The 22,148-nt window shown below is 38.3% G+C and overlaps 2 protein-coding genes across 2 annotated transcripts in view; one reads left to right on the top strand and one right to left on the bottom strand.

The window, feature by feature from the left end:
* Nucleotides 1-22,148, top strand: part of LOC128740689 (uncharacterized) — a 68,944-nt gene that overhangs the window by 9,852 nt on the left and 36,944 nt on the right. Inside the window, exons 2-3 of the mRNA XM_053836252.1 lie at nucleotides 8,188-8,308; nucleotides 8,663-9,384. Of these exons, the coding sequence (XP_053692227.1) occupies nucleotides 8,188-8,308; nucleotides 8,663-9,384 (843 nt within the window). The remainder of the gene's footprint in view (nucleotides 1-8,187; nucleotides 8,309-8,662; nucleotides 9,385-22,148) is intronic.
* LOC128744603 (pupal cuticle protein 36a-like) lies at nucleotides 19,966-21,225 on the bottom strand. Its single transcript, XM_053841736.1, has 6 exons — nucleotides 21,208-21,225; nucleotides 20,868-21,043; nucleotides 20,682-20,800; nucleotides 20,516-20,620; nucleotides 20,419-20,466; nucleotides 19,966-20,360 (listed from the first exon to the last, which is right to left on the bottom strand). The coding sequence occupies exons 1-6, from the start codon at nucleotides 21,223-21,225 to the stop codon at nucleotides 19,966-19,968; spliced, it is 861 nt and encodes a 286-aa protein (XP_053697711.1).

The raw sequence follows: 22,148 nt of genomic DNA, 5'->3' as shown, positions 1-22,148 counted from the left end.
CACTCGAAATCCGAACACAGCACTGAGTACCATCCATCTTCCATTGAGTCAGTTTAATGAGCTTCCTGAAGAAGAAGCTAAAATTGAATCTAAACTCAACTCACTCAGACACACACACACACACACACACACACACACACACACACACACACACACACACACACACACACACACACACACACACACACACACACACACACACACACACACACACACACACACACACACACACACACACACACACACACACACACACACACACACACACACACACACACACACACACACACACACACACACACACACACACACACACACACACACACACACACACACACACACACACACACAAATAAAACCTATGTTGTTTTACTGACCCATAATACTGGGAACATTGGCCCATAATTCTGACCAGGTTTAAAAGTGGCCCATAATACTGGGAATGGAATATGCTCACATTTGGTTGTTCTGCAAAAAAGTGTGTAATTTTTGAACAAGATTGCCTACAGAACATCAAACTATGGTATATTTATAACCAATTAAGTTATAAATAATCTGTAAATTATTTAAATCTGTGTTTCTACCGATAATTTTGTAGCAGCATCATGCTTAACTGGTCCGTAATACTGGTATGACTGTATAAGACTTTATTGTGATGATAGTCACCTTTCTTTCCACGTTTGCTCTTCGTATTGCACCTTCCAAGGTAATGTTGAGTAGCAGGTTAGGCGTGGTACACTAATTACGAAACGCAAAAATTTTTTGACCCCCTTCCTCCCCTATGTAACAATAAGTAACGCTGGCATAGTCCCCCTTTAAATTAAGTAACGTTAACTAAACCTACCCCCCCCCCCCCCCCCATATTAAGTTTGAGTTTTGCAAACTCAAGAAACGCATCGATTCTACATTCCTATCAAAACTACTATGATCAGAATGTCAATTCTGAATTCTGATCAAACTGTATGATTTAACACAACCAAGTCTGAGTTCAGAACAAAATTTATGATCAAAATGGATTCGATCAAGTGGAAATCAAGAGTAAAATAGAGTTACACAGCTGAAACAGCAATTAGGTATCACCCCATGTTGCATGTTGGGCCAAACGGTTTTCAACTGCTCAGATTTATTCAGAATTTTTTCAATTTGATAAATTTGTTACGTAACTCTTCTTAAGACTCCCCCTCCCCCCTACGTAACAAAAAGTAACGCTAGCTTGTCCTCCCCACCCTCCGCTCTGAGCGTTACGTAATTTGTGCACGAAGCCTTGGTGAGTGCATCCCCGTGCTTCAATCCTTCCAACGTCATGAAAGCGGCTGAGGTCTCACCCGCTATATTCAGCGTCACATGAATCAGCGTAATTAGTTTCTTTGGAAAACCATGCTCTAGCATTATCTGTCACAACTAATTTCGTTTGAATGAATCGTACGCCGCCTTAAAATCCACAAACAGAGGAGTGTGCATGTTGTACTCCCGCCTACCACCTTTCTCGCAGATGTTTCAATGGCACCATAGAGGCGCCTTCACTACCCACTTATATCTTCCCTTTCTTCCAGTTATTCTACGATTCGTTTATCAGGGTTTCTGGCGTATTTCGTTGGCACTTCATCTTCAGTCAACCGCAGAATGTCCTCTTAGAGCGAGCATTTGTTCGATAACCTTACGCGAATCTTACAAACGACGAGACAGTGGTCAGAGTCAATATTTGGTCCCCGGCCATACAACGACGACAACTGAAAAGTGTCGACCGTCAATCAAGGACCGATCTGAGAGCTAGAATCACCGCGGCGAAATTTATGAGTCTTAGACCGTTATCATTGTTCGACGGATGAAGGCTGTCTTCCAATGACAGGACGGAATAATTCCTCCCTTCCGATAGGCGCATTGGCATCTCCGATGACGATTTTAATGTCATATTTTAACCTTTCGTTACTCGCGCCAGCTAACTTTTTCCATCGATTAAAAGATATGGGTCTGCGGATCAACTTTGCTGAAAATAGTTATTTTCTTTTTTGCTGGAATCCCGAGTTATACCGAGATAAAGTTAACGGTTCACAGACATTGTACAAAATACAACAGCGCGAATAACGGAGGGTCAAGCACTCTCCATAGGTCTTCTCGAGTCTGTCGTAGAACTCGTTCTTCATCATCGAATTTATCATTTGTTGGTGCGTTAGCGTTTATTAGGCTGTAGTTGAAGAATTTCCCCCAATTCTCAACACACATATATGGTCACCTACGAGCCTCTACCGGATAACTCGTTGCTTTTGCTTTTCCAACACGACGAAACCGACTCCATGTTCTGCTTTTCTACTGCCACTGCAGTAGATGTGGTACTTGAGAGAAATGTTTGCAAACAGGGTTTACTGCGCGAAACTCCTCTTCTCCGGTATTTGGCCATCGAACTTCCTGAATAGCAGCGATATCCACTCCAAGTTCATGTAGCTCTCAGGCTAGCAAGCCAGCTCGTACCGGATCATGTAGAGTTCGAACATTCCAGGTACCAAATTCCCAATCGTTATCCGTAAATCGTTTATTTTTTCTTAGCCGTGTCTTAGCTATGCCGATTGATCCGTTCCATTTGCATTTTTCGTGGGAAACGAGAGTTTCGATATACACCTACATCCTGGGTCTTCCATCTTAGGTATAACTTGCAGGATACAGCATTTCATATGCAGCAGCTCGCTCCGAGACAGACGCTGTTCGAGCCGCCCCTCACCCGTGGAATAGGTGTTCAAGTATAAATGTGAAGAAAGCCGCGTATTTGGGAATTTCGGATAGAAAGCCACACATCTCATCTTATTTCTTAAAATACTCATTACCCAAGCTTCGATCAGCGGATCACCCAGCTGAAGATTCTTATTAGTTTTGCTTTATTCGGTGATTATTCTGATTTATATACCTTTATTCAGATTTTCATATACCGTAAGCGCACCTAATTCTGCGCATGGTTCTTACTTCTGCGCACCGTATGATTTTCCTCAAAAATCATTGCATTCTCAAATGAATAGCTCTATGTATACAATGTGACACATATATATTCGAACAAAAATCATTTTATGCTTGCAGCGACATATACAATTAATACAATAAAATTAAGACAATGTGTGTGTGGCATCATGACTTAAGTCAAGTAAGTAGTATCATTTTCGTATTTTGTCTCGTTCGGTGTGCACGTACCAGAGTTTGAGTTACGGTCGTTGATAATAAATAAATTGTTAAACAGTGCTACATGCGGCACTATTTTTCGTGACCTCAACCATCACGGTATAAAAAGAAGATATGTATGCTATACACTAAAAGGATTTGGCGAGATGGAATCTGTTGAAACCCGTAAAAAACCGAAAGAAAAGAAAGTGTTTGAACTGCAGAGGTCAAAAAGGTTGTTCGAGAATGAATTCGTCGTAGTTGCGACCGGTCCGCACGGAAAATATCAGTTCAGCTGAATATCAAAAGGAACACTCTTCGTCGAATTTTGAAAATGGATCTGGATATGAAAGCATTCCAAAAAAATAAAATCCATGGTTTAACGGCAGCAACAAAACAAAAACGGCAGAAAAAATGAAAACTGCTGCTCTGTCGGCACGGTATTTCAGAAGTGATCTATTCTGAAGAGAAATTGTTTGCTCTTCAAACACCGCATCATGCTCAAAATGATCGGTTGTGGTCGGTTTCGATCATGGACGTTCCAAAGCATAAACGGAATGTACCAAAATTACCAAAATTCATCAACGGTCATGGTATGGGGAATCAAAAAAGGGAAACTTCCTCTTGTATTTATTGACAGAGGTGTGAAAGTTAATGCAAAATACTATCTGGAAATGGTCTTGGAACAAAATTTAATACCTTACGTTCGGGGAATGTATTCGATTCGTATCCCATTCGATTTTTGTAAATGGGGTACATGCAGCAGAAGCTTAAGGGTTATAAATATCATAATTTGGATGAATTTAAGTTAGTTAGGTCATTGCAAATCATATTTAAAGTTTTTGTCACCCCCCCCCCCCCTTTTCCCAGAAATGGAAATTCGAACAATGGAATTTCCGAAAATAGTCCAAAAAAGTTTTTCTTCGTTTTTGTCTTTTTTCGTATATTTTTGTATAGAAAATAATAACGTGTATATTATAAGCAAGAATAGATTCGGTTTTCACGTTTAAACCTTAAATGAAAATTCTTAAAATCCATGTTTTTTTTTTGCTCGATTAAAAAATTCACTTTGTTTTTTTCGCTCCCCCCCCCCCTTCAGTGGCCGAACACCGCACTATGGGGGATTTCCATACAACCAGGCGGACAAAAATATTTTCGAATTTTTTCTAGGATTTTTGATGTTTGTCTAGTTGATATGATTAAAATATGTTGTTAGAGTACATTTGCAAACATTTCACGAACATATTTTGAAAAGGGTTTAACTGTTTACCTTTGTCATATGTGAAAAATTAATATGGGTCATTCCATCTCAAACGTACACAAGGTTTGGATTCGACCATCAGCGATTTCAACCAAAATTGGCATAATTGTTCATTCCGACCCCACAGCCAATTTCCCTAAGTTTTACACCGATTGACCAATCCCCCTAGCAGTGGCGCTAATTCCTTTTTACAGATTTTCAAAAAAAGTTTTAAATATCTATGCAATAGTTTGATGTGAAGACATGCCAATATACTTTTTCTATGGGGGTTTGCCCGCGCAATCGAATAATGTTATCAGTTTTTATCTAGTTTGTCAACATCATACATTCTTATGCAATTTAAAACGAAAAATGCGAATATCTCAAAACATCCCAATTTTATTTTCAAATAAATATACTTGAAATGTTCGCCAGAAAATTCTACATAAGAATCATTTAACTAGAAAAAACAATATTGGTAGTTTGGGAGATATGGCGTTTTAAATATCTGGGGCATGCGTTATTCTATCTGAATTGTTAGTAAAAGTATGTTTAAACACGTTTACCAGAAGCTTTCGGACATTTTCATGACTAAATAATGTATTTTAATGAAAAAGACGCATTTTCAACATAGAATCAACATAATAAATTTTGATATTGTTAATGTTGATGTTGAATATAATGCATTGTCATGTCGACTAATGTGGTATTTCACTTTTGAGATTATTCGAAAGTTCGAAGTAATTTCGAAACTTGAAAATTGCTTTATTAACACTTCAATGCACTACGGGAGAAACTAATTGCTTAATTGTCATCGGAAATTATCAAGTTTTGCTGATTTTCCCCTATTTTTAACAATATTTTAACTTATCAGGTCAGTTAAGTTATTCATTCGTCCCACATAAGCTTTGTAAGATTTACCGAAATTGGTCCATAAGTTCAGCAGATCTAGAACATATGTTGGCCACACTGGCCATCATGAACGCACCTTTCGTTAATCATGTAGCTTAATTGACAGTACACTGAGAGGTATGCGTCACAAATCGGTGAGTAAACAATAACAAAGAAAACTAAGTGTAAAACAGCAAAAGGAATTTACTACGATTACCTTGTGAATAGTTAAACTAGGTCTATTTAATTACTATTTAATACCTGAAACTTACGACTAAGCTAAAAAGGTATTCTATTTCGCAGAGTGGCGCATGGTGGCACGTAATTCTTTCATAAATTGATAGTATATACCTTAGATTTAACCCAGAAGGAGGAATTAATCTGGAGATATTTGGATAAAAAAAGTTCTCGACAAACAAAGCAGAAATTTCTCTTATTTTTTCATATTTTTCTTCTTCTCATGCTTTTTATCACTATTATTTTTACACTAGCCGTCTAAACCATCTATTTTCGGAAAGCTCATTTCATTACCTTTCTAATGATATATAATACATAAGATTTAATTTTGGAAATAGTGTTCAAAAATTGATTTGAAACTAAACGTATTTTAATGGCAAAAAGCGTATATATCATATCGTTTTTCAACTTTGACAGCCTCTATCTCAGAAACAAAATCGACTAGAGACTTGCTATTTTGGATTTTTCTTAATTAAAGTGTTTGCTATCAATAGAAAATTTCATTAGGCGGATTAGTGAAAGTCAGTTTTCTGATTTTTGTCCGCCTGATATCTCATAGTGCACCGGAAGGGCAAAAACTTTATAAAATATTTGTAATGGCCTTATCTATAAGATATGGGATGATATTCGGATGGAAATAGTGCGTGCCGCGTGTAACGACTTTAAAAAATGTTTGAAGTGTGTTATCCAGGCAAAAGATGATTCAATAGAGTGTTTGTTGCGTTCTGTATCTATGGGTACACAATTTCTAAAAGTAAAATTCGAAATTCAGCCTTTATTTATAAAAATATATCACTTTGTTTTTATTCGAATACATATGTGTCACACTGTACATAAAGATAGGATTATATTCCTAAATGTCTTAATTATGATAAAAATTTACAGAAAATAGTAAATTTTGACTGAAATGTGGACTGCGCAGAATCTGGTGTGTTTACGGTACTGGTTTCCCAATAATTGCCAGGTTGTGTAGTAGGAAATAGAGAAAATGCAACTACCACGCAGGTTCGTCTATTTGGCTCCATTAGAAGACCGATGACTTAGGATTTTCGCTCATAAAACTTTGTTGGATATTTCTAAAATGTTCTAGTTCAAGTAAATGGACTGAAGAAAAAAACTTGAGTTTTGAAATTCGATACGGAAACAAATCGATTAATTTATTACGATTTATATGTTAAAACTGGTAAAATGTCTTTGTTGTTTTCAGTGGCGACTCGTGGGGGTTTAGCTTACCTGTTCAACCAGTGAAAAATACAAATTAATACGCAGCTTTTTTATTATCGCATTTCTATATTTTAATCATAAAACAAACATTACGGGTTTTCACCGTAGCGCTTGCCATGTTTCGTAAACGGTGTATTTCGTGTATATACTCCCGCAATTCGCATTGCAGTTCCAGTTTCTATGGAGATAGAACTGTTATGCGAGTAGTGGCAGTATTAGTATGCAATACTCCGTATTCGCAACATAGCAAGCGCTACGTGAATATCCCTATTTATTTAAATAGCAACGGAATACGACGGTTTACTTTACCAGCAAACTCGTCTCTGAATTTTAATGACGAACCGAAAACTTTTCATTCAATTTACCTATTGAACCAAATTCAAGAATTACCACCTTACTGCGATGCGCGCACATCACACGCACCACAAGCAATATACGTAAGTTGTTCAATGCTAAAAATGAACGAGTTAATGAGAAAATTTTGCGAATAATGCATGCCAAATCGCCAACCGCGCTCTATTTTCAAATCCCCTTCGTACCAACACATTATTCCTGGTGCTAATCTCTAAAGCAACGTTCAAACGTCGTGTTGAAGGTTTGGTTCATTAGCTTCCTAACTAAATAACATATGGAATCAAAGCGCGTGGCATGAGGATATGTGGTAGTAAGTTGTTCAATGCTGAAGATGAACGAGACAATAAAGCGCCCGCGCTTTCGAGTAAAAGCTGTGTCACATTCTCTTTTTATCTCCTTCGTACCAACACATTGTTCCTGGTACTAATTCAGTATCAAGAATCAATACCAGGAATAATGCGTTGGTATGCTTGTGCTTTGAGATCTCGACAGAAACGTTCAAATGTCGTGTTGAACGGTTTGCTCATCAGCTTCGTAACTAAACTAAATTCGTATTGCATTGCATATGCGTCGGTGCAAACGAAATTTGGTCGGGCTGAATTTTGTTTGCCTGTCCTATGAACAGGTTGAACATGCGGACGAGTCGCCACTGGTTGTTTTTGTTTAGAGCAGAACATCATAATCAAACATGATTTATATGACATTTCGAACCAACCGCACCGGTCATTAGAGGCAACGAAAACCGCATCACCGAGGATATCCCTTTGAAACGAATCATCGCCTTTTGTTCCATGAGAAATAAAAAGATTCATCGGAAGATGAACATTTATTTTAATTTGACCTCTACCTCTGCATATGAATAAGGCAATCAATTATCGGTAAAATGGTTCGAACGGCACGTTATTCTCGTTAACAAAAAGATTTGTGCTTTCCAGATTCACGTTTGTCGTTCACTCAGATATTATTGTATTTGTTACTGAAACTGAATCTACAATATAGTCGTTACAGTTTGACTCACAAACGATTACGCAATGATTCTATAAGAGAAATTCTTTCTGCAAGATATTTAATGAAACTTTGACATGTGATCTTTGCAGCTTGCTGCATTTATACTCGCAACGGCACCACAAACCGCAGCACGAGCAGCAGATGATGGAAAGTACAACAAACGAAAGTATGTTAGTGGAAACCATGGGAAATATGTGCGCACCAACGAAGGTAGGTTACCAGCTCGCAGTACGATTAATGTAGCTAAACACACACGCTGAATTGGTCAGCACTACATTAACTGTGTGAATTGGATGTTCTCTGATTGGCGCTATGTAGGTATGAATTTTCTTACAATGCATTGTCTTGTTGTTCTGCAAAAATTGGACAAATCTTTTCGGAGAATTCTGGAGAAACAAACACAGACAAAAATTAAATGTTAATACGAACTGCAAATTATACAAATTACCACCCGGTTTTGACACAGGAAACCATTAATCACATCACTGGCAAATTTTTTTATTGGAGAGTCAAACGAGATTTATGTCGACCACTTTTTTAACATTTGCCATTGTGCCGTTGCAGGTGACTATGTAGAAGATTTGGATCGCTACCGCTATGTTCACTACGACGATGGCGACCGGGGGCGCTACATCCATGTGCACATCCCGTACGACGGTGGATACGGTAACTACGAAGGGGGGCACGAACCCTTCCGTAATCCTCCGTACGATGCCACAGGGTTGTACGCGTATGTGCAAAGACCGAAAAATGACACTTGCCTGCGGATGATAGAACAATACTTTAACACTTGCAGCGATTTCAACGTAGACGGAAATCCGTTCAGGGCCAGCGAGTACGACATCAAGAAACCCTCTCTGTACCTGGAGTATGGGACGCCATATGCGGAGTTCAACTACGGAGCATCGACACGCCGGGAAAAGCAGTCGGCACGCTCGGCAGAACCAGACCCGCGTGTGTCCAAATTTCCGGGCCTAACGTACCTTCCAGCCTTAGAATCTCCCACTGAGCATAAAAATCCGAACGAATTTGTTAGAAAACAGCAAAAACTTGTCCCACCAGTTGGCAGTTTACCAGTAACGAGTCCTCGTACGGACGAAACAAAGCTTCGCCTTATCACGGAAGCTTCCGAGTCCACTTTCAGCACCACATCGGCATATCGTGGTAGTGCAACCCCTGCGTCAATCACGTTTACGTCACTTGCCGGGGCAAAACAATCCACCGAACAGCAGTTACAGCAATGTCGAGCAGAACTGGAGGAAACCCGACGAACATTAGACCGCAGCGTAGCATAGGGCGATCTCGATAAGAAATTTTTAAGTCAAAACACAGGTTTGAATGTGAACTAGAAAATGGAATGTTTGTGGAAAAGTTCGAACAAAAGAAAACGATTAATTTATGTTCATGTAGGTTGACAGTTTTGTCTGCAAGTTTCGAAAGTATTAATAGTAGAGTAGATGTATTTATTCCCTACCATGTACTTATTAAATAAACAATGACGATATTTGTGTTAATTTTTACGGCCGAAACGCACAAATCATAGTTTACATTAAAATTAAGTTTTAAAAATGTTCACCGGTACCAAAATTCGAATTTTTAACAACTAAACAAAAAAGCTTATCAAGACTGCAACAGGACTGCAACGACTTTAGCAAACGATACTAAATTGTTGCAAGTTCCTGTCATACTCCACTCACGATTATAATACTTAAAAAACTGAAAGATCATTTCTATTTCAACATTAGGACATGCTTCGTGGAAGTAAACTATCCATCCACCACCATTCATAATTAGCTACTCACGACATGCACGATTTTTTGAGGCACGATAATTACAAATAACCGCGTGTTTCTTCAATCAGCATTGATAAGAATCAAACTGTAAGGAATCATCCTTCATTTTATTCCGGTACAATATTTTGCATTGATTAAATTGTACTTCATTTAAGAGTTTTTTTATTGGTTAAATTGCATTTAATTTCCAATCAGATTCTGTAACTTATATAGCGCCTATCAAAAAAAATGGAATCCAGACGTCCTTATGCACTTCTAGGTCTTCAAAAGGTACTCTAACAGCATGTACTGGTAAACAAAAATAGACATTCGAGCGATAAGGGCTAGACATACGTAAAACACAACACGATAAATTGCACCTTCAACCCGTTAAATCAAAAACACCACGCGGCACCCGATATAGCCGAAAATCTTCAGTCCTTTCCCTTGAGAACGTGTTAACTTAATATTTAATATATGCACCTTCAAAGATATTTTTACTCATCTCGTCTTCTGCAGCGAATATTTCATTATTGTCCCTTTATATTGTATTTCATCGCATTGCCCAGTGCCAAACAAACGGTTATTGTTCAAAATACCGGTTAGGTGCAAGCGTGATGCTTACTTTTAATTCCATTCCATTAGCGCTATCGCTCAAATTACTGCTAATCTAAACGTTTTACACATTTTCGATTTCAAACTAAATACCCCATCATCTTCGCATGCCTGCTATTGGAATGCAAAAGAATGGAAAAGAAATTAGTCTGACTGATAGGTATGGTATGGTGTTTGGACCGGTTTTCGGTCCTTAGGTTTCAACCCTGAAAAATGTCATCACATTACACACTCTGCCTTTACTATACCATAAGAGTAGGTAACAGAAAGTCGATCCACGTTTTCCACACTAATACAACGCGATCAACTATCCGGGATGTAACCCTGACGCGGAAGACGCCCAAACGCCAGGTGAAAATTTTTCAAGGTAGACTAGACTGGAGAGTTTGTGCGATTTTTGCATATATAGGTAGTTATACGTATTATCAATTTTACGTCAGCCAATTTACAGTCAATTAAAAGTTCAACAGCGGACCAACAAATCCTGCAGAATCATTCCATCAATCTCGTTCTACCCACCAACCTAAACAATGCAACCTGATATGGTGACAGAAGCGAAACTGTTTCATAAACAAAACTTTTATTGTTCTAAACTATAGCACTAATCCGTTTCATACGTGTAGGTATAACCGGACCAAAAGTTTCATGGTCAATTGGGGAGTTTCTAGCTCGGCTAGAATTCTGATTTTTTGTGTGATTTAGTTTTTCGAAAACGACAGGAGGGCGAATGAACGGAGATTCTATTAGCATAATTTATGCTCCAGTAAATCGATGCAAAGTCGGTAAGCTTTGGTATGCATCGGGAGTTTTCGATTCAGATTATCGATTCCCTCCCTCATCAGGTTTTTAAAGATCAACCAATAAACTAGTTGCGGTGTTGTCCGAATGATTTGTGGTGTTATTTTCATATATCATTTTTCCACGTGAGCTTTACCGGTTCTACCGACGTGCCACGCGTTAGTTTTTATGGGTAGCTGTTTGCGTTTATTTTTTACTTTAGATTTGTATACCTACTTGATACTTTATCAAAATCCTATTTTTATAACGATATCCTCTTGATTTAATGAACTGCCGGTCGTGGACGCAGACGATTTTTGTGTAAAATAGATCCAATTGAACCCGCAAAAATATAATAGGGAAGAGCAAGGAAAGGTTGCTCAAATTGCACAAAGAATCTTCAAAATTATAGTAAGAATTAGATGCGGACTACGTCCATTGCGAGTCAATTTGGGGGAGGAATGTTTGTCCGACACGGCCTTCAAATACGACCACCAAAGGAAAATTGGTTGTTTTTGCAACGAGCGAGGCACTACAGCAAACGATGCTGAACTACCATAGGAAACCACAGTCGGTATATAAGCAACCCGCTTAAATTTATTTGGCTGGTAACCGGCTGGGTAATACGTACCATCGGTGCCTTGCGCACTGGGCATAAAATAGACCCCACAGTGGTTCACAGCCTCTTACCCAGCAAATCCTACCCCTACCTCCTCATGGTACCAGCCGGGATACGAGCAACGTCGATGAAGATCGGGTAACCAACCCCGGTGGCACTCAAGGTCGTATGCTGATAGGGGACGAGGGCTCCTTCGAGCTACGTTGGCCCTTCGGCGATACTGAGAAGCTGGTTGCGGGCTTGGCAAGCCTGAACCACTAGAAAATCAAACCAATGGACTCCGTAAGTAATAATAACTCTAACCGGAACAATTCGCAAAGACCCAGCTGACGAAAACGGACTAACGATTGGCAATTTTAGGAACATGAAACTGTCGGTCTCTAAATTACCTCGGAAGTACCCACGTGCTTTCTTAAGAAGTGAAGAGCCGCAAGTTCGACATCGTAGCACTGCAGGAGGTATGCTAGAAAGGAACGATGGTCATACCATCTACCAGGGCTGCAGCAATACACACGAACTGGGCACAGCTTTTATAGTGATGGGCGAGATGCAGAGGCGGTGGCCAATCAACCTCCGAATGTAGGGAATGTTAGCCAAATGACAAAAACGGGTGTAAAGTTTTCTAAAAAGCTGTAAATGCACAAAACGTAAACAAGATTGGAACACATAAAAATACGACACGTGTTTTTATGAATTGCTGTTGATAATAACTGTTTCATTTAGTTCATCATGATGAAAACGGCGATTTTTGATAAATTCCAACATGGCGACCAAATTCAAGATAGCCTCACAGCACAGATAATAAACAGTTTGCTCACTTTATAGCCGATATTGCAAAAATAAAAACAAAGAACAGAATACGGACACGTGGACAAAAGATATCTTGATGATACCACAATAGATCAACATACTGGTCGCAGTGGTAATGTCCATTCAAAAAAGGTTAATCAGTTTAAAATTGCTTGTACCGCCATCCGGGGTGAGATTGTGCCACGGGGGTGAGATTGTGCCAAAAACCAAAAATGTTTATTTGTGAAAATTTATTATATCTATAGAAAGTGGTGACCTAAATGATGATGAACATAACATATTTATTCATAACTTAGAATGGAACACAGATAATATTAGCAAACTATTTAGCCTAAACAGGGTTTCAAAGTTCGCGTTCAAAAATACTCGGAAATAACGCTTGTAAATAATGTCCCGCATAAACCAACCCAAACAAGAAATCGCATCAACTTGCTATTTTGAAGGTATATAAACTAATCATTTACAATGTATTGAAAGATTATTATGCGTTGGATAAGTTTTGATTACGAAAATAATATTTTTCGAAACTTTGTACTTTTCGAGCTTCACGGGGGTGAGATTGTGCCAAACCATAATGATCGATCCAATTTGTGGATTTCACATACACAACAAAAATACGTCAATATACAGCAGTACACTCACATTCATTACTATTGAGCACAAGGTTTTGACAGATTAGATTGCATCATCCATTTTGGAGCAAATAGCATCGTAGGTCTGCTAAATAATTTAAACTAATTTTTACTTTTTCTTTGAAATTTTCAGATGCTTTGAATACACACTCTAATATAAGACGAATATATTATACTGTCTATAAACTGCCAGTTTTAAGGATGGGGGAGGGGGTGGTATAGGCCATAAGTTCTTCGGCCGCGGGTTCTCGAACGAAGTAATGGTATCTTTGGTTAAATAATCAAATAGGTATGCCCCCCTTAGGACACACCCCTTCATATATCTCCCCCTTGTTACCCCTAGAAACGCTACTGGCTATATAAAGGCTGTTCATTGACTACGAGCTCAGTTTTAGTTATTTCAGACCTCCCCGGGTTATTTTCGTTCATACTTTTTGTATGATGCGTTGTTTTTGTCCGACCCCCTGCCTCTAATAATCCACTTAGTTCATGGACGGCTTCATATGAACTATTTTATACTGATATTTATGTGTATTGTTCATAAACATGCTAATGTTCATTGTTTATGTTTTTAGCTTAACTTTATGTTTGTGGCACAATGTCACCCCCTAGATGGGGTGAGATTGTGCCAAAGTTCATGCACTTCCAGTAAATTTAGGTTTCATTGTAACTAAACCATCTCTACGGTAGTTGTTAATTGAACAATACTACTAATATTGACAGGTTTGAAATCAACTTAGTTCCTAAATTGTATGTATACTGAGCTAAAGAACAAAACCATATGCTTTTTTGGCACAATCTCGCCCCGAATGACGGTACCTAAAGCTAGTAGGTACTCTTTTCAACGGCAAAAAAACCTATGCCTATGTGCCTATGTGTTACCCTTTTTTGAAACAAAAAAGGGTATCATATAGGCCAAAATTGACAATTTATGTTGTCATTTCTGTTATTTTCTTGCAGGATTATACATACTAATTCCGTATCTTGATTGATGAATATGCCAGACTAAATCCTGGAAGAGAATTTCATGGCTGCAATCTTGATATTGAAAACAGATATAAACGGATGACACTGTCATTGATTACAATCGACGAAAATGCTGGTATAAGCAGAGTTAAACCAGAATGAAAAGATTGTGAATTGTGATAGATTTAAGTCACAAGCAGCAAAACTGCGCTCGAAAGATGCTGCTAAAAGAATCAGTCTTTATTGTGTTTGCTGATTCATATTAGTATTATGGTTAAAAGCTTTAAAATTCAGAATGTCAAATAACCGCATCAATTATATATGAATAAATTACCGTACGTTCCATAAAGCAGAGCAGATACAGGTCATCTTCCGGCTTGTATGCGATATAGAACCAAGGTGATACCACAGACAACCAGACCGAAGTGTTGAAGAGAATCCGGCAAAAGGTATCCCAACACATTTCGAATATACGTTGTGCTCGCGGGAGCTCATAATTGAAAAAAAAAGTTTTGAACTACTTTATAGTGACAGTCAAGAATGCAAAGATTTTTTCCCTAAACTGAAATATTACTTGTGCAACTTTTTACAAGTTAAGAGGTTATATACAGTTAGGAGGCTAAAAAAGTGGATTTTTCTAGAATTTTTCTAGAAAAAACTCTTTAATTGATTAAAGTAAAAATTTGTATACATCTTACAGCAGCTTTTGGGTGTATTTTAACATATTTTGTTTTTGAAAAAAGTTATTTAAATAGCTGCTATAGTTAATCTCCTAGAACTCTTCTAAAATAATGAGTCTTGCGGTGAGCACGATATCTTTGGACTGAATCATCGCAAATCGAAAAACCAAAAAGGAATCGGTGATAAAATATATTATCCATAGATTGATCGAAGGATTTAGCAATCTAATCATTTTTGACGAAATGGCGGCTTGTTAAACATAAAAAATCGATTTTTGGGGCAAATTTTGCCCCTAAATCTATACCTATAAAGAAGGATTTCTGTCTGTCTGTCCGTATGTTCCTTATAGAATCGAAAACTACTGAACCAATCGGCATGAAAATATGCATGTAGAGGTTTTTTGGGGCCAGGAAAGGTTTTAGTGATGGTTAGAAACCCCTCCCCCCACTAAGAGGGGGGGCTCCCATACAAATGAAACACAAATTTCTGCATAATTCGACAACAAGCATAATTTAAACAAGCAAATAGAACAAAATTTGGCATGTGAGTATTTTCGGTGACAAGAATTTATTCTATGGTCAATTGAGACCCCTCCCCTCTTTATAAGGGGAATTATAACTCCTCTCCTCTTTAAAAGGGGGGGCTTCCATACAAATTTCCTCATAACTCGAGAACTAATCGAGCAAATGGAACCAAATTTGGCATGTGAAGGTTTTCGAGGGCAAGAATATTTTCTATAGTAAATTAGGATCCCTCCCCACTTTAAGAGGGGGGGCTCCTGTACCAAAGAAACACAATTTTCCTCATAACTCGAGAAGTAATTAAGCAAATGGAACCAAATTTGGCATGTGGGTGTTTTTGGAGACAACAATTTTTTCTATGATAAATTGGGACCCCTCCCCGTTTTAGGAGGGGGGGATCCTATACACATGAAATACAAATTTCCTCATAACTGAAGAACTAATCAAGCAAATGGAACAAAATTTGGCATGTGAAAGTTTTCGAGGGCAAGAATGTTTTCTATGGTAAATAAGGACCCCTCCCTACTTTAAGAGGGGGGGGGGGGGCTCCTATACAAACGAAATACAAAATTCCGCATAACTCGAGAACTAATCAAGCAAATGGAACAAAATTTAGCACGTGGGTGTATTTGGAGACAAAATTTTTTTCTATGATGAATTGGGACCCCTCCCCACTTTAGGAAGGGGGGCTCCTATACAAATGAAATGCAAATTTCCTCATAACTCGAGAATTAATCAAGCAAATGGAACCAAATTCGGCATGTGAAAGTTTTCTAGGGCATGAATATTTTCTATGGTGAATTAGAACCCCTCCCTACTTTAAAAGGAGGGGCTCCTATACAAACGAAATACAAATTTCCTCATAATTCGAGAACTAATCGAGCAAATGGAACCAAATTTGACACTTGGGTGTTTTTGGAGACAAAATTTTTTTCTATGATGAACTGGGACCCCTCCTCACTTTAGGAGGGGGGGCTCCTATACAAATGAAATACAAATTTCCTCATAACTCGAGAGCTAATCAAGCAAATGAAACCAAATTCGGCATGTGAAAGTTTTCTAGGGCATGAATATTTTCTATGGTGAATTAGAACCCCTCCCTACTTTAAAAGGAGGGGCTCCTATACAAACGAAATACGAATTTCCTCATAATTCGAGAACTAATCAAACAAATGGAACCAAATTTGACACGTGGGTGTTTTTAGAGACAAAATTTTTTTCTATGATGAACTGGGACCCCTACCCAGTTTAGAAGGGGGGGCTCCGATACAAATGAAATACAAATTTCCTCATAACTCGAGAACTAATCAAGCAAATGGAACCAAATTTGGCACGTGGGTGTTTTTGGAGACAAAAATTTTTTCTATGATGAATTGGGACCCCTACCCAGTTTAGGAGGGGGGGCTCCGATACAAATGAAATACAAATTTCCTCATAACTCGAGAACTAATCAAGCAAATAGAACCAAATTTGGCATGTGGAGGTTTTTGGAGGTAAAAATATTTTCTATGGTGAATTAGGACCCCTCTCCGCTTTAAGCGAGTGGGCTTCTACACAAATGAAACACAAATTTCCTCATAATTCGAGAACTAATCAAGCAAATGGAACCAAATTTGGCATGTGGGAGTTTTAGATGGCAGAAATTTTGTCTATGGTGAATTACGACCCCTTCCCCTTTTAAGAGGGGAGCTCCCATACAAATGAAATTCAAATTTCCTTATAACTTGAGAACTAATCAAGCAAATGGAACCAAATTTGGCATGTGGGAGATTTTGGAGTCTTGAATTTATTTTACGATAGTTAGAGACCTCTCACCCCTGTGGTAGGGGGATATTGACTCTCATACAAATAAAACAGAAATTTTTACGAAACTCAAAAACTAATCGAACTCGAGAAATTCGAGACTTCCATAAAACATTAGTCAATACAAGACCACAAAAATTATCTATAGTAACACTAGATCATTCAGGACGAGACGGTCGCGAGTGTTGCCGCTGACCCGCCGTCGGAAGCGCCCCCAGTGGGCTTGCAAAACTCGAGATTGTGACAAAGATCATCCGAGATTCATGATTTATGTACAACACAGGTTAATTTGTGGCAATACGAAGTTTGTCGGGTTAGCTAGTTGTCCATAAAATAAAAAAAATATCAATCGGTAAGGAAAAACTTTCGATTAATCTGTAGAATATATCCTTAGAATACTTCTGTCAAAATTTGAAGTGATTCGGTTCAGCCGTTTTCGAGAAATCTTGCTCACCAACTTTTAAAACACGGTTTTGAGAAACGCGCGTTCAAAGTTTCGCGTTTCTTCTGCAATCGCTCTGACACGTCTTTACAAATATGCGTTTAACTTCGTTAATATTTGCCGGATTGGTATGAAATTTTCTGTGTGCATACTTAAATATATATGCACTACGAAAATGATATAAACAGAAAATCGAATTTTCGAAAATTCTAACTGTATATAACCCCTTAAATAAATAACAAAAACATACACTGAAGTCGCTTTTTACGCGGTTTGTTTTTTACGCGTCTATGTTTACGCGAATTTCGGAATTTACACGGTTTTTTACGCGAATTTTGGAATTCACGCGGTTTTTTTACGCGGAACATATCCTTCGCGTAAAAAGCGACTTGAGCGTAATTTACAAAAAATCGCTTGAAATCGATATCATCTGAATAATATGCATGTACGTTATAAATGAATCAAATTGCAGTGTATACATAAGGGGCGTTCCCAGCAAATATTTGTAGAGGAGTGGGGCTTCTCAAAAAAAATCTGACATAACCAAACTTTAATAAGTTAATTTAAAAAATTGGGATCTACTGTTAATCGAAAGCTTTTTCAGTCGAAATTGAGAATAAATAAATAAATAAATCAACAACACATAAACAAACATTTAAATTTTAATTTGCGGGTACGGTTTACTGTTGGGCTTGGACTTGCCCTTAGACTAGGGTTTGCCTTAGTTTTGGCTTGGGCTTCAGATCTGGCGTTACTTGATTTGAGCCTCACCTTGGATCTGAAGTTCAGCTTAAATATGGATTTAGTTTTGGACTTAGACTTAGACGTAGACTTAACCTTGGTTATGCGGTTAATGGTCGATCTCCATCCGTTCAGCCAGGCGCATAATATAGCAAAATCAAATGTGTCGCTTATACGAATGTCTTCCCAGCAACAACATCTAGGCACATTACCTCTGATGGGGGTCCAACTTAGATTAAGGAAAAACAACTACTGAAGAGATGAGACTATAACGTAGACCTTGTTCGATGAATTCCAAATTCAGAACATTCCATTCTTGTCGAAATGTCACCTATATGAGATAATTATTTATTCACATCAACGCTTGCTACATTTGCATGCGTCTGTCTCGAAACAGATGTCGATTAAAAATTTAAAAAAACCATTTTTGAAAGTAGCTTGACGAAATAAAACACTGTCTTTGCAGAAATTGTAGATTAATGATGGGTCTGTTTCCAAAAAAAGTGTATAGAGATCGAATCATGTAAACTCAATTTTCCCAAAAAGAACATTTTTTATATTTTTATTGTTCAAGAACTTAAAGTTCAGGTAATTTGAAAACTTTTGTGGTATTTCTCGTCTGGGTGTTTGAAAACCAACAATATTTGAAAGTATCTACTGCAACATTGTAATTTTTTAATGATCAAATTTTTCAAATAATTCAAATTTTGTATAGATCAGATACTTTTGTATTTGTTTTAGAGTAAATAATATTTGCATAAAGACATCTTATGTACAACTCTTTCTTAGAAGTCCTGAAGAAGTCCAAACATGGATCGAAACGTTGGTGTGAATAGATACAAATACGTCCAGTAAAATTCCTTGACTGTATAGCCAAAATACCAAGCAGTTGATGTAAAACACCAGTCGACAAAGGACAAATGATCAACATAAACTTTTAAGTTCCTCGTTGCAACAAATTTTTATGGAGCAATCTTGATGACGCCGGTTTTGGATATGTGTACATACTTACAACAAATTAATTCTCTCACAAATTATATCTCTATTTGTTACTTACAACAACCTATAATACATTTAAGATATCCGTTTGGACTAGTCGATAACTATTTAAGATATCTACAAACTAGATCGATTTGTAACAAAACTAGATATATTCCTGAAGTGTTCGACGCGAGTTTGTTATAAATAATTTCACCCACTACCGAAACAAAATTAATACGTTACTTTGTTTTGCCTTTCCCCTATTTTTAGCATGATATATCCTGGCCAATGTCCGAACAATTTTTATTACCTTTCATTTTTTAGCTAACAGTCTCCTTGCTGAGTTTGGATGGTAGTAAAAAACCGGAAGAAATATGGGTGTCGTAATCGAGAGTATTAAAATATCAATAATACTAAGATTTTCGGTCTTTAATAAGAGCAAAATTAAATCACACAGTTTCGGAACACAAACAAGTCGGATTGCAAAAAGTAAAGTGAAAATTTCATTTACTGCTGCAACTTTCTCACATACTCAAGCGCTCGCAAAATGGCCTCTGGGATTGGTGGAGGGGTGGGCAGATGGGCACCTTGTGGAACGAATCCGTTCTCATCGGCGGTGTAATCGACGCGGTATTTCACGCCGTCAGTGCCAACGTATTCGTAGAAACCCTTGGCACGGAGCAGCTCATTGTCAGTATCGCGATTTTCGATACGTCCAGATTCGGCGATCTGAGATTCCTGCTCGGTCAGATACCGGTAGAAGTAACCATCCTGATTGTACTGCTTAACTTGCTCCTTGATGCGATCCCATCCCAAGCCGCTGCCCGAGGAGGATTTGCTGGGCGAGAGTGATCCACTGCTTGATCCCAGCTTGGGAGCTACTAAACCGGATCCTAGTCCTGCTACTGAGAGAGTTTTTCAATGATTATGCTCCGGAAAACACATTTTAAATAAACTTACCATTAACAGATCCAGATCCAGCTCCTAACCGAGAGCCCACTCCTGAACCTGTGGCTAATTAAAAACTAGTCAAATGAATTGTTTAGGTACAATTTGCTTAACTTACCTGATACTTTTCCGGCTCCCGAACCAGCTCCTTTTCCTGCTCCTGATCCACCACCAAATCCGGATCCCTTTCCTGCACCTGATCCGAATCCAGAACCTAGGGAAGAGAGATCTGTATATTTTTTTGTCATTGAATTTATTGTGGCTACTCGAATTACCACTGCCGACTCCTCCACCGGATCCAGCTCCACCGCGACCACCGCTACCACCGACACGTCCTCCTTGGCCGCCGAAGCCTCCAGCTCCTCCTTGTCCACCCACACCATATTTGCTATCTCTGCATTTCAATTTTTTATACACTTCAGTACACAAACTAAAAATTCGAATGATTGCAGATTACTCACACGTAAGGAACATATTTGCCGCTATATTGTCCTGATCCATCAGGACGATATGCTCCACTGTTATCTGGCCGATACTTTCCATCATTCCATTTGCCTTGGTAGAGCTCCGGGTAATAACGCCCGTCGCTCCCTCGCAGCTCTTGCCCCTGGGCGAGCGCACAACCCAAAACCGCCAACTGTAATACACACAATTTCGCTTTGCATAAGTATCACATCCTGCCATATATCCTTCACAATCACAAATTGACACTTCAATGTTCGAATATTACTTCACTAAATTATTAACTTTTTAACTGATTTTTTTTCCTCCTGGTTTATTACATTCACTATCGATACTCACCAAAATTACAAATTTCATCGTTTTGTTAGTTGATATCGTTAGCAGTACAAACTAGAATATTCGATCTCTGCCGAAAGCTTGATCCAAGCTCCACCAAGGCAGAACTAAATGCAGTATCCTCTCAACTACGTAACGGCTTTTATAGTGCGACATTAGAACACTGTAATCGCGAGCTCCTTCCTTTCCGTTCGGAAAGTCTTCGGCATGGATCGTCGCTTCTTCCTGCTCATCCTATGCACAAACAACCCGAAAAAAACTTGTTTAGCCCCGTCGCACGTTCAATGCTAAAACATCACGCGAGAAGGTTCACGCGGCTAAACAGTGGAGTGACAACTTTCAGCTTGAATGCGGATGATATAATTTAGAGAGAAAAAAACATACTGATCTGCTTCTAGATCCCATTCGGCTTAACCCCATCGTCACCCGTGGCAAGCATTCTATGCCTACCAATAAAACCGAAGTATGGACTAACGAAGCGGCTTCTTCGGTTCATTTTTCTTATTTATTTCCAAATGGTAATTTTTGAATTTTGCATATTATCAGAAGTCTTGCTCTAGAAGTTCGTGACAAAACATGGCAAAAATTAGGATGACAAGAAAAACTAATCAATTAAATGAAACTGTTGAAAAGCCTATTGGCAATGTAAATAAGACTGTCAGAGTCAGATATGAGCGATCATCAATTTCGTTGGTTTTTGAAATCATTTTAGAAATTGGGATGACGCTTTTTTGGTATTTTCGTGGCATCGATCTGAGAGGCCACATCTAAATCATTTTAAGTCCGTGCTGTCCGTGGGCGGCAATTTGGCGATCTTCGGAATAGATTAGGTTTGTGAATAACTTAAAACCTTGGACTGAAAGCTGTAGTGAAACCATCGAATAAATCGTTTTCCAAGAGCTGTGAACTTTAATATTTTTAACCATTGTATTCCGTTATTTACA

This window comes from Sabethes cyaneus, chromosome 3, assembly GCF_943734655.1.
Source record: "Sabethes cyaneus chromosome 3, idSabCyanKW18_F2, whole genome shotgun sequence".
NCBI classification, from domain to species: domain Eukaryota; kingdom Metazoa; phylum Arthropoda; class Insecta; order Diptera; family Culicidae; genus Sabethes; species Sabethes cyaneus.
Note: the sequence above shows the minus strand (reverse complement) of the source record. Positions and strands in the feature narration are given on the sequence as shown.

Coding starts and splice junctions, on each gene's coding strand:
- LOC128744603 (XM_053841736.1), bottom strand. Junction 20,801..20,867: donor GGCAAATATGTTCCTTACGT/GTGAGTAATCTG, acceptor ATTGAAATGCAG/AGATAGCAAATATGGTGTGG. Junction 20,467..20,515: donor AAAAGTATCAGGTAAGTTAA/GCAAATTGTACC, acceptor AATTAGCCACAG/GTTCAGGAGTGGGCTCTCGG.